The 15,913-nt window shown below is 44.2% G+C and overlaps 1 protein-coding gene across 1 annotated transcript in view; it reads right to left on the bottom strand.

The window, feature by feature from the left end:
* Positions 1-15,913, bottom strand: part of FER1L5 (fer-1 like family member 5) — a 103,462-nt gene that overhangs the window by 52,747 nt on the left and 34,802 nt on the right. The window contains exons 7-15 of the mRNA XM_077930949.1: positions 15,005-15,089; positions 14,264-14,391; positions 13,350-13,478; positions 11,169-11,231; positions 8,646-8,696; positions 7,368-7,398; positions 5,998-6,113; positions 4,205-4,328; positions 2,012-2,088 (exon numbers count right to left, since the gene is read on the bottom strand). Coding sequence (XP_077787075.1) covers positions 2,012-2,088; positions 4,205-4,328; positions 5,998-6,113; positions 7,368-7,398; positions 8,646-8,696; positions 11,169-11,231; positions 13,350-13,478; positions 14,264-14,391; positions 15,005-15,089 — 804 coding nt within the window. The remainder of the gene's footprint in view (positions 1-2,011; positions 2,089-4,204; positions 4,329-5,997; positions 6,114-7,367; positions 7,399-8,645; positions 8,697-11,168; positions 11,232-13,349; positions 13,479-14,263; positions 14,392-15,004; positions 15,090-15,913) is intronic.

Below are 15,913 nucleotides of genomic sequence, written 5' to 3'. Positions count from 1 at the left end.
CCTTCCAACTCTACAATTCTTTGATCCTATGACTATCTTATGAAACAGGATTATGTATATTCACTTGTCTCTGACACGTAAGGCTGAGCTGCAGAGAACCAAGCCTGAAAGCTCTGGAGAACTGAATGAGCAGCGGTTCTTGCTTTCTTCAGGCCATGAGTGTACTATAGATGTAGGAGTGAAGTGTGGGCAAGCAGCAGCTGATCAAACTCCTTGAGATCTGGTAGCTTTCAAGGACTTATTTCGAAGGCTGAGACGCACCCATTTTGGTTCATGGCAAGTTCTCCAATGTGGTGATCAAGGCAAAGAGAAGGCTCCCTGCTATTGTCAGTGTTGCATGGTCAGTCAGTTTGGAACTTAAATTGTTATTCATGGAAATGCATTGCTAGGTTGTTGGTTTTTTTAAATGAATGACACTTGGTTGGTTTTTGCTTTGTGCATTTTGGAGAGGGAGAGGGAGTACCATGGGGTCAATGTGCTAAATATTACAGCAGGAACGATGGAAAGGAGATGTATTTAATTTTTAGCTGTATAGAGAGAATATGTCGCATCATCTTTTATGCAGATTATGATTAGAGCTGTCATTCAATTAAATAAATCTTAGTCGATGAAGAAATCAGTTTCTTGTTTAAATCTGCATATAGATAAAAGCAATGGTTCTGAAGCAAACTTCCCGTGTCTTTAGAAGATAGGTTCCTCTATTATCAATGGCAGGTAATGCCTTCAAAAAGACGTTCCTCCTATGTGAGGGAGAAAGAGAGGGTCTCCCTTAAGTTGTAACTTGCCCTGGGATCTGCTGGTGAAAGGCATGTAATAATTGATTAATTAGCCCCAGCTTGGATAGCTCAATTGGTAAGAAGCTTTAATTATGGTTTTAGTTTATAATTTTCTAGATCTTAAGTTTGGTTTGCCACAAAAAGTCAGCAGGATTTCTACTAAGACTGTATACACATTTTTGAAAGGGAGTTTCTCTAAAACAATGTACTGCACTTTGGTATTATTTTCATGGATACATGCATTTTTATGCCCACTTTTCTCCAATACACACATTTCTGTACACATTTCTTGGGGTTGGAGAACTGCATTGCAAAATTCAAAGAGATGCAGATTTCAAAGCATAGCTACAGTTTAGTTTGTGTATAATTTCAGAAATATGAATTAGGTAGAATTTCTCCCCCATCCACAATTATGAACCATGTACATTGATAGTGCTCCATAAAAATATTAACATTAGAGAGATATTAATAGCCAGGCTCCTAGGTGTCACTGGTAGCTAAAAAATGGCACCTAGCCCATGCTGAGGGCAGCTGGAAGGAGGGTGAATTGCTTTGTGTGAGGCCTGCTTGCCGCCACCTGCCCAATTTCCTTAGGGTCCCCAATGGCAACCAGAAGCAGCTCACCTGCAGAAGGTGAGTCCAGTGCTATGATTTCCAGCTAAGCCTGAGGCTGAGCATGTGTCAATGAAGCACTACCTGGAAGAAAATCTCTCTCTGTGTGGAAACACCAGGACCTGCCAGCAAGGCACTCGCGTCACTGGCATGCTTGGGTTTCTGTGTCAGCCTCCTTCCAAACTGGCACCAGAGTTTTGCAAAATGCACCCTTTGACAATTCTACCAGACACACCTTCAAGTCATTCTCAAGTCGCATCTCTCCAGGCAAGACGTAAAAATGAGTTCCCAGGTAAATAGGAAGTAGTTACCCTGCTTCTGTTTTGCATTACTGCAACTTGTCATTTCCACCAAACACTAGGCTTGCAAACAACCTTTGGCTAGGCTATTTCTGGTGAGCATCAGGGGCCTCAAGGTGATCAGGCAAGGATGGATTGCAATATTGGCCCTTTCCTCCTTTTATGCTACTAGAGATTAACATAGCCTGTATAGGCTAGTAAATTCAAAGACTGTAGAATACAGTACCTTATTGTATTGTTTGTCAGTAGCAGATGTTAGTTTCTTAAGATGCTACTGTCTTCCTTTAAGGAAGACTAAAATAATTAGGGCTGCATTTTACATACCAGTTTCCCTGCAAAATCAACTTCCAGAGAAGGGTCAACTGAACCGCCAGTGGGATCAACATCCATGTTGCTCTGCACTGTTGAGGAAAGTAAGAGCCCTATTAAATCTTTTTTAATGATCCCATTTTACCAGGGTGGGTGTGTTGGCAAACTATGTTTATCTGAGGCCACCAATGACATAAAGACGAAATTTGAACTTAGCCCTTCCTTACTCTCTTATCTGCTAGACAGCTCTAATGGGAATGTGTTGACCGCATAAGGGAACCTGGAGGAACATGAATCTGAACTATCAACCTATATCATTTAGAAGTAAAGATTCAAGCCCTCTCACTCATATAATAGCCTAACAGAAACAAACTCTTGTCTGGCTGTGTTTTGACCTCTGAGACACTTATTTGAATGTTCTATGTTAAAAATGGAAATTGGAGTAGCTATGGGTTTTTGTTTTGTTTTGTTTTGTTGGGTTTATTTTTTTGAAAAATTTATTGATTTATTTAAGTAAATCATTTTTACCACCCCTTGTTCTTCAGCCAAAAAGCTGCCAGTTGAAATTAAAAAACAAAAACAAAACCAGTGATTATCCTGTTTCTCAAGTTTTGAGAAAAGGCCAGAAGAAGCACTTTTACTTACTGTGCATGCCTGAACTGTGGAGGCCATGCGTGCACACTAATGCACCACTGCAATGCATGCCATGGTGGCTATGTCCTCCCTCCATGGTTGGAGACAGTAGGTCTCTAAATACCACTTGCTGGGAATTGCAGGTGTGGAGAGCGCTAGTGTACTCAGGTCTGGCTTGCAGGCTTCCCACAAACATCCAGTTGGACACTGTGAGAATGCTGGGTCAGAATGGGCTTTTGACCTGACTCAGCAGGGCTCTTCTTCTGTTCTTAAGCCAGGACAAAGCTTAAGGCGATTCCTCGGTTATTGCCTCCTCCCCCTGCCCCTTCACAAGCAAAGGCTTAGTCCACTGTGTCCACCAACACAAGAGCAAAACTGTGCTATTATCCTCACTCTCTGACCCACCAGTATAACTGGTGGCTCCATTGTCTGGCCCAGCCCAGGCACCAGAATTTCTGAAATTAAAAATTAACAAGCGTTTTTGCTTTCAAAAAGCAGCAAAGCTCATTAAGTTCTTTATAAAGCCTGGCATACTGCAAAGACCGAGGCAAAGTCATAGCAACACGTGGGGACGGATGTGGGCTTAGCTCCTGAAAGGACATCCCAGTCCTACTGCTACCCTAGGTACTTAATTAATTGCAAATGCATATGAAAAATTCAAAGACTTCCCCCCACTGACCAGGGCTATTTCAAACATTTGTCCATAATAAGTGTGTGGTTGGTTTGTTTTTGTGGGCGGGAAGTTTTGTGGTGCTTAAATCTGTTACATAGCTTTTAAAAAAACATAGCTTTGTTTAAAAACAGCCTAGTATACAAAGGCAACATTTATATCCACTGCTCCACCATCTTTTCCCTGGGACCCTGCACACAGCTGCCATGCAGAAGGCTCCCCAAAGGAAACGTAGCTCCCTGGCTGAAAAGGGCTCCCCATCCTTGTTGTACAGCACAGGAAGCTAACCCATTCTCACGCCACTTTCAGTGCTCTGGAAATGCTAAGTCACACAGGAAGGGAGAGACCCTCCCAGAAGCTGCCCCTTAAGCTCTTGTCTATTTTCACTGGTCCAAACCTCCTAGGGGGGGGGGAGGAAGGGTGTGTGTGGTGGGTGCGAGTCGCCCCGGGTGTCACCAAGGGACCAAGCTACACCTACTGATCTTAATGGTTATCACTTTGGTCTATATGAGATCTGTAACTTTTTTAAAAAATAATTGTGCTGCAATTTGCAAAATAAAACCAGTCTCTCTATAGAAAAAGACAAAAAAGAGAAAGGGGCCATTGTCCCTATCTTGGTTTGGCACTGCCACCCCACTGTGACAAAGAGGCCACTTTTTGAGTGTGGTACAGCGATGCAGAGTCACCAAGAGGTTTTTCCTTTGTCCATTGTTTACTGCTGAATCAGAACAAACACCCATACTCAAAAACCCGATTGGTGTTTCTTCTGATTCAGCAGTAAACAGTGAGTTTTCTGGGGAAAGCAGATGGGCAAACGAAAAACTTCTCGAACTTGTGCCTAGAAAGCACAGGCCAAACAGAAGTAATATTGTGTGTGTGTGGAGAGAGGGGGGGGGCAAACTTACTTGGAGACAAATCTTCTGCTCGGTATACAAAGAGCTGGAGCATGGCTCTGCGTACTGCTGGCATTACTGCTGCCTGCAGGAGGTTGGCTTCCAAATCGCCACTGTCTGGCAAATGGGCTGCATCCTTGGAGAAGAGAAAGGCGCAACATAAACCTGTGACCCAGATGCTGGTGGCTGGTGGCCAGATGCTGGTGGCCCTCTAGATGCTCACAACCCCCATCAGCCCCAGCCTGCCCCAGCTGTGCTGGTGGGGATGGATGGGAACACAGGAAGCTGCCCTATCATGGATCAGGCCATTGGCCTACCTGGCACAGTGTTGTCCACACTGACAAGCAACGGCTCCCAAGACTCTGGATGGGAGACATTCCCTGCCCCACCTGGAGATGCCGGGGGGGGGGGGGAGGACTTCCTGCAAGCAAAGCAGGTGCTCTGTCAGGGAGCTCCCTTCCCCATAATCCTTTTTCAGTCTCAAATATCGGGAGGGCCCTAGGTGGGTGAAAGCTGTCACAGATCATCCCTACAGAACACGGAGGGAGTTTCAGATTCAAACAGGGTATTTTCTGTGTTCATTTCAGTGGCAGCTGCAAAAGGAGCACAAACACTGTAGCAGGAACAAATGCAATGTTGGAACCAGCCCACAGTTATGCAAGGAAAGCTGTGGAAAACTCAACCCAGTTTAACAGGCATGCCGTCTCCCAAGAAAACAGTAGATCTGGCATGTGGGACCTGCTGTCCTGTAGCTTCTTCCTGTGGTGAGCCACACAGGAGGGCCACATGGGGGCAGGCAATGGTGTAAGGTGGGCCTTTTCGATTTAGCCAGGTACTCAGAGTAGAATTCATGGTTCTGTTTTCAAAACAACCTTATGAGGTAAGGTAATGAATTAATTATAGGTCTTTTTCCGCTGCTTGTTCATGTTCCTGGAAAAGTCTGCAACAGTTCAAATATAGGCACAAATAAAACTTAAATAAAGCTAAAGACCACAGAATTGCAAGAGCAATTAAAATTATCTGCAAAAGGTGAGAGAAGGAAAAGCAACAACAAATAAAAGACAGGCTTCAGGCAAACTTCTCTGGGGAGGGTGTTCCATGGCTGGAGTGCTACTACCCAAAAGGCCCTTTAGATAGTGGGGGAACCCCAAGCAGCTTTCCTGTGAAGTTCTTAATGTAGGGGCTGGTGCAAATCGAGACAGGTGGTAAGGTCAAGATGGAGCAGCTGTACCCCATTCACCCACTGAGCTTCAGGGCAAAATAGGAGTTTGAACCTTGTTCCCCACAGGAATAAGTCTAACACTCCATATCCACCATCCCAGTCTGGCATAGGCATTTGGGTGTGCACCCCACATAGCAGAATCATGGAATCATAGTTGGAACGGATCCTGAGGATCATCTAGTTCAGGAATATGCAGCTGTCCCTTATTGAACCCGCAACCTTGGTGTTCTCAACACCACACTCTAATTAACTGAGCTGATGTTGGCATCCTGTAGCAGGACCCAGGTATAGATAATATTTATCTTCTTAAGAATGTTGCTGCTAAAATCCCAAGTTCTTCCTATTTAGGCTGCTGGTACAAGGCCACCAAGAGTTCTGCTTGTCTAGTCAGCCTGTCCTGCTCTACTAAACCATTTAGCAAGTTGGCGTCTGACCTACCAGTCTTGAAAAATGATGCCTTATTCCATTATCCAAACAAGGCACCCCATCATTTTAACAGCTGCCAATGGCATCACATGAACTTGAATGCCTGTGACAAGCCTCTGTTGAGGTGGTGAAGATGTTGTAATGTAAAGATTCTTACCGGCGCCTGATCTCCAGCTCCAAGGACACAGAGGTTAACTTTCACATAGCCCCTTAGTCCGGCATTGAGATTAGCTGGGTCATAGAGGCTCAGCCATTTGCCCATCAGAGCATGACCTAGGGAAAAGAACAAGAGCCAACATTCACACCATCCAGAAGTGCCATCTAATTGTGGACAGACATTCATTTTAAAAACATTAGAAGATCCTGCTGGATTAGGCTTGGCCAGCATCCTGTTCTCACCAGGGCCTGTCAGATCCCTTTGGGAAACCTGCAAGCAGGACCCGAGCCCAAGAGCCCTCTCTCCCCCGGGGTTTCCAGCAGCTGGTCTTCAGAAGCCTTGCTGCCTCCAGCCATGGAGGCAGAGCATAGTCATCATGGCCAGCAGCCATTGATTGCCAAGGACAACCTTTTCTTCCATGGATTCGCCACATCCTTTTTTAAAGCCATCCTCGATGGCGGCCATCACTGCCTCCTGTGGCAGTGAGTTCCACAGTTCAATATTTGAACTGTTTAACTGCTTTGTGAAGAAGGGCTTTCTTTTATCTGTCCTGAATCTTCCAACATTATTGGTTGTTCACGAGTTCAGGTGTTATGAGAGAGGGAGAAAAACGTTTCTCTGCCCACTTTCTCCAGGCCAGGCATCATTTTAGACACCTCTGTCATTTCACCTCTTGCTCACCTTTTCTCTTAACTAAAAAGTCCTCGCAGGGGAGTTGCTATGAGTAACAGTATCACAAGGATGCTTCCTTTTTGTCAAACGTCAATATAAAACTGTGTGACCTGGTCAGAGTCCCTCTTTCCTTACTCTGTAGGTAATATAAGCTGTCAAGCCCTAAATTTGAGGTCTGAGCTGAAACTTTTCACAAGTTTCCATGAATGGTTTTGGCCCTGTTGATGAGGGCTTCCTTTCCCAATTCTTTTAGGCACTCCTTGTGAAAAGGTTAATCTGATTGCTTACATTGCCTCACTAGCTCTCACTCTCAATTGCCTTCAATTGCCATCACCATATACTCAAATCTGACGGGCTCTATAGCGTAGTAATACCATCCCATGTCCTACAATAGCCGGTTTACATTTCATTTCCCACAAATATACATAGAAAATAGGCAATTTAAATATAGTAGTAGCACAACAGCTGTAATATGTAATACAAATATAATGCACTACAATATAAAAAGCATATTAGCACAAAACAACCAGTAGGACAATTAACAGGATCTGACACCAAAAACATCCATGGAGCTTGTGATGTGAGGATGGAGCACAAAGCCCAATGGAGGGCAGAGGAAGGGAACAGTGGCTGAAGGGTCTTGGACACCCTGCCTCCCAAGAGCCCTCAAACTCGCCACTGGCTCAAGAGAAAAGTACCTGGAGATTCATACACAAGCCCGATCTCAATCTGCAGAGAGAGAAAAACAGAAGGAGTTACAGGAATTGTCAAGGAAAGGAAAAATTGAGCTGTGGGAAAATTTCAGGGCAATTCAGAATATTGCAAAGAGTTTGTGGTTAGACTAAATTGTGGTTGTTTTTCCTTTTTGCGGGAGGTGGGGTTCCCTTCCAATCCTGTGATTTTATAACTAAAATGGGCTTCCACAGGAATAGGGGAGATTGCTAAAATGGTCAAATGCTTCTTTATTAAGGAAATAGCATAGGCAGGTCTTTTAAGTATCTGTATTGTAATGTATGCTAATATGTTGTCACAGAAACTCTAAATCTCTGGAGGCTCTTCTGGGCGGTCAGTGGAAGAGGGTGTGTCTCCCTCCCTCTCCCTGGCTAAAGGGGATGTCTTCAAGATATCTCTGTGTGGAAAAGGACACAGGAGAATGGCCGTCTGGGGGCTGGAGCTGCAGAAGAGACACAGAGGCCTGACTTGCTCTCTGCAAGAATCCAAAGCTATGGCTTTGGTGACCCACCCCAGGAACCTAAAGTAGGAGGAAGAGATGATCAGCTGAAAGATTAATGCTGTAAACCTTCCAGAACATGCTCAGCCTGTGTTTATAAACCTTCTACCACAGAAATCACCATCAGCCTTCCGTGGCCTTCACTCCAAGGAAACCAACCCAAGGTATGAGCTGGGACTAGGGATTTACAAATTCTGGTTTTCTAAGTTTCTCCTTTTTCCAATCTTAAATTCAGTTCTTCCCATTTCTGCAGCAATTTGGTTTTCTCAGTGTGAATTTCCCCTAATTCTTAAATGCAGTTTTGACAAATATAGACATGTTTGCAAGCACTCTCCCCTATGGTAATGCATTTTTGTATGGCATTTTCACTGATGTATGCCTTTATAGGCAAACGTTACCCTGATACAACATTGCATTTAGTAGTTGTTGCTCTAATGTAATTAGCTGCCATAAATAGAGCCTGTTTAAGTGTTGGATGTTGTCAGATGTTGAGTGCTACCAGTGGTAAAACAACAAACAAACAAACAAACAATGAATGAATGAATGAATGAATGAATGAATGAATGTCAAAAGCTTGGCTGAGAGATCAGAACTTCTAAAAAAGACTCTTTCCCTTGTCTTGGGGGCCAGCCCAGGGCAGCTCAAGGCCCAGTCCTGAGTTCAGGCCCACTGAGCATCACCAGCAAGGAGGCACCTCTTGATTTCTGCCTCTCTGTAGATATCAGCCAAAATTGCATCCGCTCACCCTGAAGACCCCAATGAGGGAATCGGCCCGTATTGCCTTGGAGTTCAGCACCTAAAAAAGAAACACACATAAATTCCCACAAAGCTGCCTTGTTCGTCTAGTATAGGGGTTGGCAATGCAGTGCCTCCAGATGTTGAGGACTACAATTCCTATCATCCTTGATCACTGATTCAGCTGATGGGAGCTGAATTCCAAAATACTGTATGTGGAGGGGCCCCCCACCACACTGGTTGTGTCTGGTCTGAGTAAGAGGCAATTGTGGCCTCAGTCGCAACTCCACTCTCCCCCAGGCAGTGACTAAAACAAGGAGTGATAAAATAAACTCAACCAGACAACAATCTGGATTAAAAATGGCCACAGCTTTATTGACTACAGAAGTAGGTGGAATTTTGGCTCAGGCATCGGGTGTATATTTGTTTTAGCCTCCTGCCGGAGGGCTGAAACATTTTCAGGGTTATGCCAAGGACTTTGGCCTCTCCAAGACACCAAGCTACTGAGGTGGCCATGCTAAGGCCATTTGCTGGAAGCTCTAAGGCCCGCCTGACCCATGCTTGGCTTCTGGACAGAGACTTCCACCCTCTAATGGGGTGCCCTGAATACTCTGCTGGTACTGGACTGGGCAATGCACCTTCACCCAAAACATATGGAGGGCACCACACCACATGGGTTGCCCCTAGTCTAAGTGAGATACATTTAGCAGCTGCGTTATCCTTTTACCACTTGCATTGAGGCTTCTTTTGTATCTCTGCGGAAAAGGAATAGATTTAAGAGTTTAAAATTCAAAACAGGCAACCCAGCAACAACCAACTGTCTGCGCAGAGGGTGCGGAAGAATGGAAAACATAATCAATGGAAGCTGGAGGAAGGTGACTCAAGAGCCACCAGCCCACACCACTTCTTCTGGTGTACACACCACACTTGCCTACCGTCAGGCTAGGCGGGGAAAGGGCCGCAGTCCAGAGGGAGACTACCTGCTTTGCCTGCTGAAAGTCCCAGGTTCAGGAAACTCCAGGTAAAGCTGAGAAAGACATCTGTTTGAAACCCTGGAGAGCTGCTGCCAGCCAGTGTATAACAAATACACCAGCAGCCTGATTTGATACAAGACAACTTCCTATGTTCCTGATTTGAAAGAGCTAACAAAAAGTGTCAGGGTCAAGCTTGGACTTCACTTGGGCAATGGTGCGTTGGTTTTCTATCCTTATTTCTGGTTCCCCTGCCTGATGGCATCTTCTTAGGCCTCATTCCCAGGAATGGGTGTCTCCTGCTTTTGCCCTGCTAGCTCTCTCAGCCCACAGCTACATAATAAAGTGCCATGATACCACTTTAAACAGTCCTGGCTTCCCAAAGGGTTCTGGGAGCTGTAGTTTGTTAAGAGTGCCAAGAGTTGTTAGGAGACCCCCATTCCCCTCCTAAAGCTACAGTTCCTACAGTGGTTTAACAATCCCTCTCCTCAGAGAAATCTGGGAATTATAGCTCTGTGAAGGGGAGAGGGGCCTTCTTAATGGCACCCTTAATGGTACAGCTCCCAGAACCCTTTGGGGAAAGTCAGGACTGTTTAAAGTGGTATTGTAGTGCTTTAAATGTATGGTGCGAATGTGGCCTAACAAGTGAAGGAATTCCAATGGGTCTACTCTGAGTGGAACAACCTAATTGCTTAACAGTCATTTGTGGCCTTTTAGGTGTTGTGACCTCTTGTGAGAAGGAAGCGTGGCTGGGGAGTGGCAAAGAGTGCCCACAGCCTGCAACGTCTCAGAAGCAGCTCATGCAACCTCTCACCTGGCCAGGTTCCTTGGAGCTGCGATGAATGACCCTGGGACCTTGCAGTGGTTAGCTGAGGATGTGGATGGAGGACAAGGTTCTAGCTACTTGCTGGGGACGGTGGTGGGATGGCCTTGTTCCTATATGCTTGGGAATCTCTGTGTTTGTTTTTGTATCCACTCCTCAGTTTCTGCTACGGCTCCTTCTGCCTCCTTGTTCCACTAAGACTCTCTGAAGATTCTGGACTAGAAGTCACTTTACGTCTGGCCTGCTTCTTCCTTTACAAAATTGCCAGTTCTGCTCCCCAGGTTATCAGCCCTGAGTCCGAATGAAGCCTGCCAGAGCTACAATTCTCAGAGTTCCCTGTGAAGAGGGATTGATTGTTAAAGCACTCTGGGAATGGTAGCTTTGTGAGGGGAACAGGAGTCTCCCAATAACTCTCAGTGTCCTTAGCAAACTACAGCTCCCAGGATTCTTTGGGGCTGTTTAAAGTGACACGATAGTGCTTCAAATTTATGGTGCTAATGTGGCCCCAGTTGCCGACAACCCAATTTGCTGCTTCTTTACAAGAATCACAAGGTAATGCAATCGCAAGACGTGTCTAACCTTTTGTCCTCCAGAGGTTGCTGGAATCCAACTCCTATCGTGCCAGACTTTGGGGGCTGCTAGGAGCTGGAGCCTGGCAGCCTTTGGAGAGCACCACATGGGCTACTCTTGAGGACATGGGATTCTGTTGAAAAGGAAGGACCAGATGTCGCTTTCTCACCTGGATGTCAATGAACTGCTCAAATAGTTGCATAGGTCTCTCATCAAAAGTCTGAACGAATGTCTAAGGAAAATCAAACAAATGTAAATGAAGAAGAGAGGTACCCAGGTTTCAGTAAGACAGGCATAGGCAACCTCAGCCCACCAGATGTTTCCCTAGGTAACAGGACTAGTGGTCAGGGATAATGGGAATTGTAGTCCCAAAACATCTGGCGGGCCGAGGTTGCCTATGGCTGCAGTAAGATGACAACCTTGCAGCAGAGGCAATATTGTAAAGTCCTTGTTACAGCTTCAAACCCATTAAAGGGCTTTCTACCTGAGTAATCATTCATGTATTTACTTTCTACTTTTATGCAGCTACACTATAACAAGAGTTCTCTGGGTACTCACAGGAAGCAAACCCAAACAAACCTAATAAAACAAGAAGAAAAACAAAACACAGAAGCACAATTTAAAACTCAGTTATAAATAGAGTGGCCCAGAGGTAAAATGTATGTCTTTTAAAAGGTCTGGGTGAATAGACTTGTCTTCAGCAGGTGCAAAAAAGGACCATAAAGATGATACCACCATCGTGCTTGTTGTTGAATCCCCTCCAAAACAGTTGTTTTACGTGCTGATAAAGAAAATAGAATATTGTTAGAAGGAGATGCTGTGTTCAGTCAAGCCATGGAGCTTGCTTTCCAGGAGGCAGTGATGGCCACCAGCTTGGATGGCTTTAAAAGAGAATTAGAAAAATCCATGGAGGAGGAGAGGGCTGTCCATGGCTCCTAGTCATGACGGCTTTATTCCACCTCCACAGCTGTAGGCAGCAATACCACTTGCTGGAAACCATGGGAGGGGAGAGCGCTACTCTTGTGCTCAAGTTCTGCTCCCTCGTTCGCCACTGTGAGAACAGGATGATGGATTAGATGGGCCAATGGCCTGACCCAGAAGATTAGTCCTATGTTCTTATGTTAATATTTTATTATTTAAAAAACTTCTCCTTTACAGAAGCATATCAAAATCAAAACAGTCCCCAAAAGCAAAGGTGTGAGCATTTAACTCTCACATCCCCAGATAGATTTTTTTTTTCATCAGTTCCAACTGGTCCCAAGTGCTTGAGCGACTGAAGGTTAATTGGTTAGTCTCCCGATTATATCTAATCATTTTGGACAAATGTAGTTGCCTTATGCTGAACCAAACCATTGACCTGTCTATCCCAGGCAAGAAAGGGTTTTTCCTGTCTGTTATTTAAATGGAGGAGGGGGGAATCTATTTAACTGAACACACCAGTTTGGATTGGATATCTGCATGAACAGGTTGTTAATATTAATGTTTGATGTTTTATTATTTATTTATTTTAAATGTGTGTTTGAAGCCACCCAGATTATAAATATTAAATTATTTTTTTATATTATTATTATTATTATTATTATTATTATTATTATTATTATTATTATTAATTTTATCCTTAAGCTCAGTGACAGAGAATGTTATGAGTGCAAAAAATCCCAGGTTCAATCCTTGGCATATCTAGGTATGGACGGGAAAGATTGGAGAGCTGCTGCCAGTCAGTGTTGACATTACTGAGCTAGGTGGACCAATGGGCTGACGTGATATAAGATCACTTCCTTTGTTGCTTTACCAATGAGCTATAGGCTCTCTTTCATTTTCTTTGGATTGCAGTTGACTATGGTCTGGACAATAACACCATTTACTTATATTGGACCAGGAAAGTAGCTTTCCTCTGTCCAACTGGCTTCCTCCACTCGATTTGTATAGTTATTGAGCTATTGCTGCTGGACTGTAGATAGGAGGAAAGCTGTTCCTCTTACCCTCTACAGCAGGGGTAGCAAACATGTTGTCCCCCAGATGTTGTTGGATTACATCTCCCATCATCTCTGAGCATAGACCATGCTGGTTTGGGCTAACGAGGGACAGAGTCCAGCAATGTCTTGAGGACCACAGGTTCCCCAACATTGCAGAAATGACTGCAAACAGCCTCATAGTGTGTTCATAGTGCCTTTCCAAGCAGGCGGTTCATAGTGCCTTTCCAAATATTCCTCTTAGCAAGCCAGCACCTTCAAGTCCTAAGGTCCTGCTACTGTACAATGACTTTTTCATTTGAGCCCCAGACAGGAAAGCCCCTGTCAGCCAAGGACAGTGTTTGTGCATGCCACCCGAAAGCTCACAGAATACCAACCTCATTGTAGTAGGGGCTGATCCCAAATTTAATTCTCGTCCTGAACACGTAATCTCCAATAGAGACTTTGACCACCGGCTTGATGTTGTTTTCTTGCAGCTGCCGGCACTCTATTATTCCAACTCGCACCTAGAAGGAGAGAGACAACATATTGGCCACACTCTGAAAGCATCTGTGATCTGTTGTCATAGTCTATGGCCAACAGGCAGCTGAGCAACACCCAGAATGGAGACATGTTTGGAGAAAGGGCCAAAATAAGAGAACAAAGAGGTGAAGGTGACAATAGATAGTGGAGCTCAGACTCCAGGATGTAAGCCAGTGGGTAGGAATGGAAGAAGGCAGCATTTTCTGGTTCGCCATGTATATGTCACACGCGACACTGTTCCACTGCAGTTCATCTTCTGCCCAAGCCTGCATTACTTCTCTCACTGTCCACTGCAGTGAAATTACATAACAAATGTAATCTACATAATTAATTAACTAAATTGCATTGTCACCACATTATTACCCCCTATTCATTCTGATGCAAAGGATATGTAGTGCAAATGGGGAAGAAACGTAATCAATGATGTATCATTGGTGGACTGAAAGCAAAAGCAAATACTGATTGTATTTACTAGATTGATTTACCGGTATGTCCCAGATATGGGACAAATAAGTGAACACTGACAATTTATGGTCCCACTTCCATTTTTGTTGCAATTCTCCGATATCTTTACCAGTGAGTTACATCCAAGGGAAAATAGTTGAGATAGAAAGAGGAGACTAACTAGGCATCATCCAGATGTTGTTGCACCTGATCTCCCATTAATCCCAGCCAGTATGGCTGCAACTGGATGGCATCAGGATGGCATCAGATGTCTTAAAACAATGATTGTTCCTACATTTTGACCTCAGCAACTGGACCACCTTACCTGAAAGACTTGCTTCTTGTCAACCAATACTTTCTTGGGTGTGGGCATTGGTGTTGCCTCTTGGATATCTGTTTCCTTTGGAACCAGTTCTTCCGTTTCAGAATCCTTTGCAAAGATGGGGCAGCAAACTGGTGAAGACCAGAAATAACAGTGCTGTAACGTCTATTGTTTCCATAGCTTTCCCCCCTAAATATTTGAAGCAATATCATGCACAGAATCTCTGAAATGATACAAGAATTAATCAAAGGCAAACAGAAATATTTCCTCCTGGGGACCTCCTGGGGCTAATGTGTGGTTCAAACACACAGGAGTGAAGGTGGTGTTGCTTACATTGCAGCGCAGTCTGCTGCACACACATGGAATGTGCAGACTTATGTATGAAAAACGCAGACAAGGTCAATGGGACCCGTAAGGGGCATAAGAAGGTGAGCAATATAATCTTTGAGCAATATAATTGATAGAAATAATAATACAAAGGCACAGCAATTGTACATAAAAACACAAGCCTTATAGGGAAAAAAATCAAATAGACTGAAAATATAAATTTCCTTAGGAAGCTAATGAGGTGTTAAGATTTCATTGCTTCATCAAAATCATCTTAGAAATGATGACTTTCTCATGGTTGGCAGCTGAACTCTCTGGTTCAGTATTTAGAGGCCCATCATGGAATGAGGAGCCAAGCTTGTGGGCTGGTAAGCAATACTAGGTGGGCATCAGTCCCCAAGCCAACTGCATACTTACTAAATTTCCTGAAATCATGTTTTTTTGATGGCAGATCTGTTGCAGGTTCTGCAGGGGAAAAGCAGATCTTCACAGTGATGGTACACTGAAATGTTGAGTCACATGAATGTGTATTAGTTTGCAAGCAGCTAAAGTGAAAACAATAAGGGGTTCCTAAGCAAACCCCACCTGAAACCTAAAGAAGGCAGCCTGGCCTGCTCACATCCCTAGAACAACAGCCTGAACTGCAGAAATCACTGGGCAAGTTTTTAACAGTATGGATATAAGAATCCTCATCTTCTTATTACAGATAGGTAGCCGTGTTGGTCTGCCATAGTCAAAACAAAAAAAATTTCTTCCAGTGGAAGGAATTTTTTTTGTCTCATCTTCTTATGTCTGCTTTAGCCAGTGTGCACCCACACTGTAGATACCAGGCCCCCTAAGAAATATTTGTGGATTCTTCTCTGAATGTTACATTTTCCTTTAGAAATAATTATTTTAGCTTATCTATGCAGGCTGCTATATAGCTATTCACTCATGGTAAGGAAGGGTTTTCTCTGGGCAACCAGACGAGAATTTTCTGTACGTCAGATGAATGTCAGCATCTTCTTAATTTCTTCCAGGCTACTGGTGTGCCTCAAATATCTTCCACATTGTGAGTTTTGATTGCCTTTAGAATTACTTAGAGGGCTATTAATTTTGTGGATTTATCTGCAAGACTGCCTTCTGCTCTTTTTCTCCAGCCACACTTGCTCCGGCCTGTCACTATTTTGGCCATTGCCAGAAAAGTTGCTGGGATGGCTGACAAGCACTGAGGCTCTTTCACAACTGGGTCTATGGCTGCTTTTAGCCTTTTACTCTGGGACTGCCATCCTTCACTCACTTAAATTTATGGATAATACGGATCCCATCACCACAGAATTGCGTTTC

Source organism: Podarcis muralis, chromosome 7 (genome assembly GCF_964188315.1).
Source record: "Podarcis muralis chromosome 7, rPodMur119.hap1.1, whole genome shotgun sequence".
Lineage (NCBI taxonomy): Eukaryota > Metazoa > Chordata > Lepidosauria > Squamata > Lacertidae > Podarcis > Podarcis muralis.
This window is presented reverse-complemented; position numbering and strand designations above follow the sequence as displayed.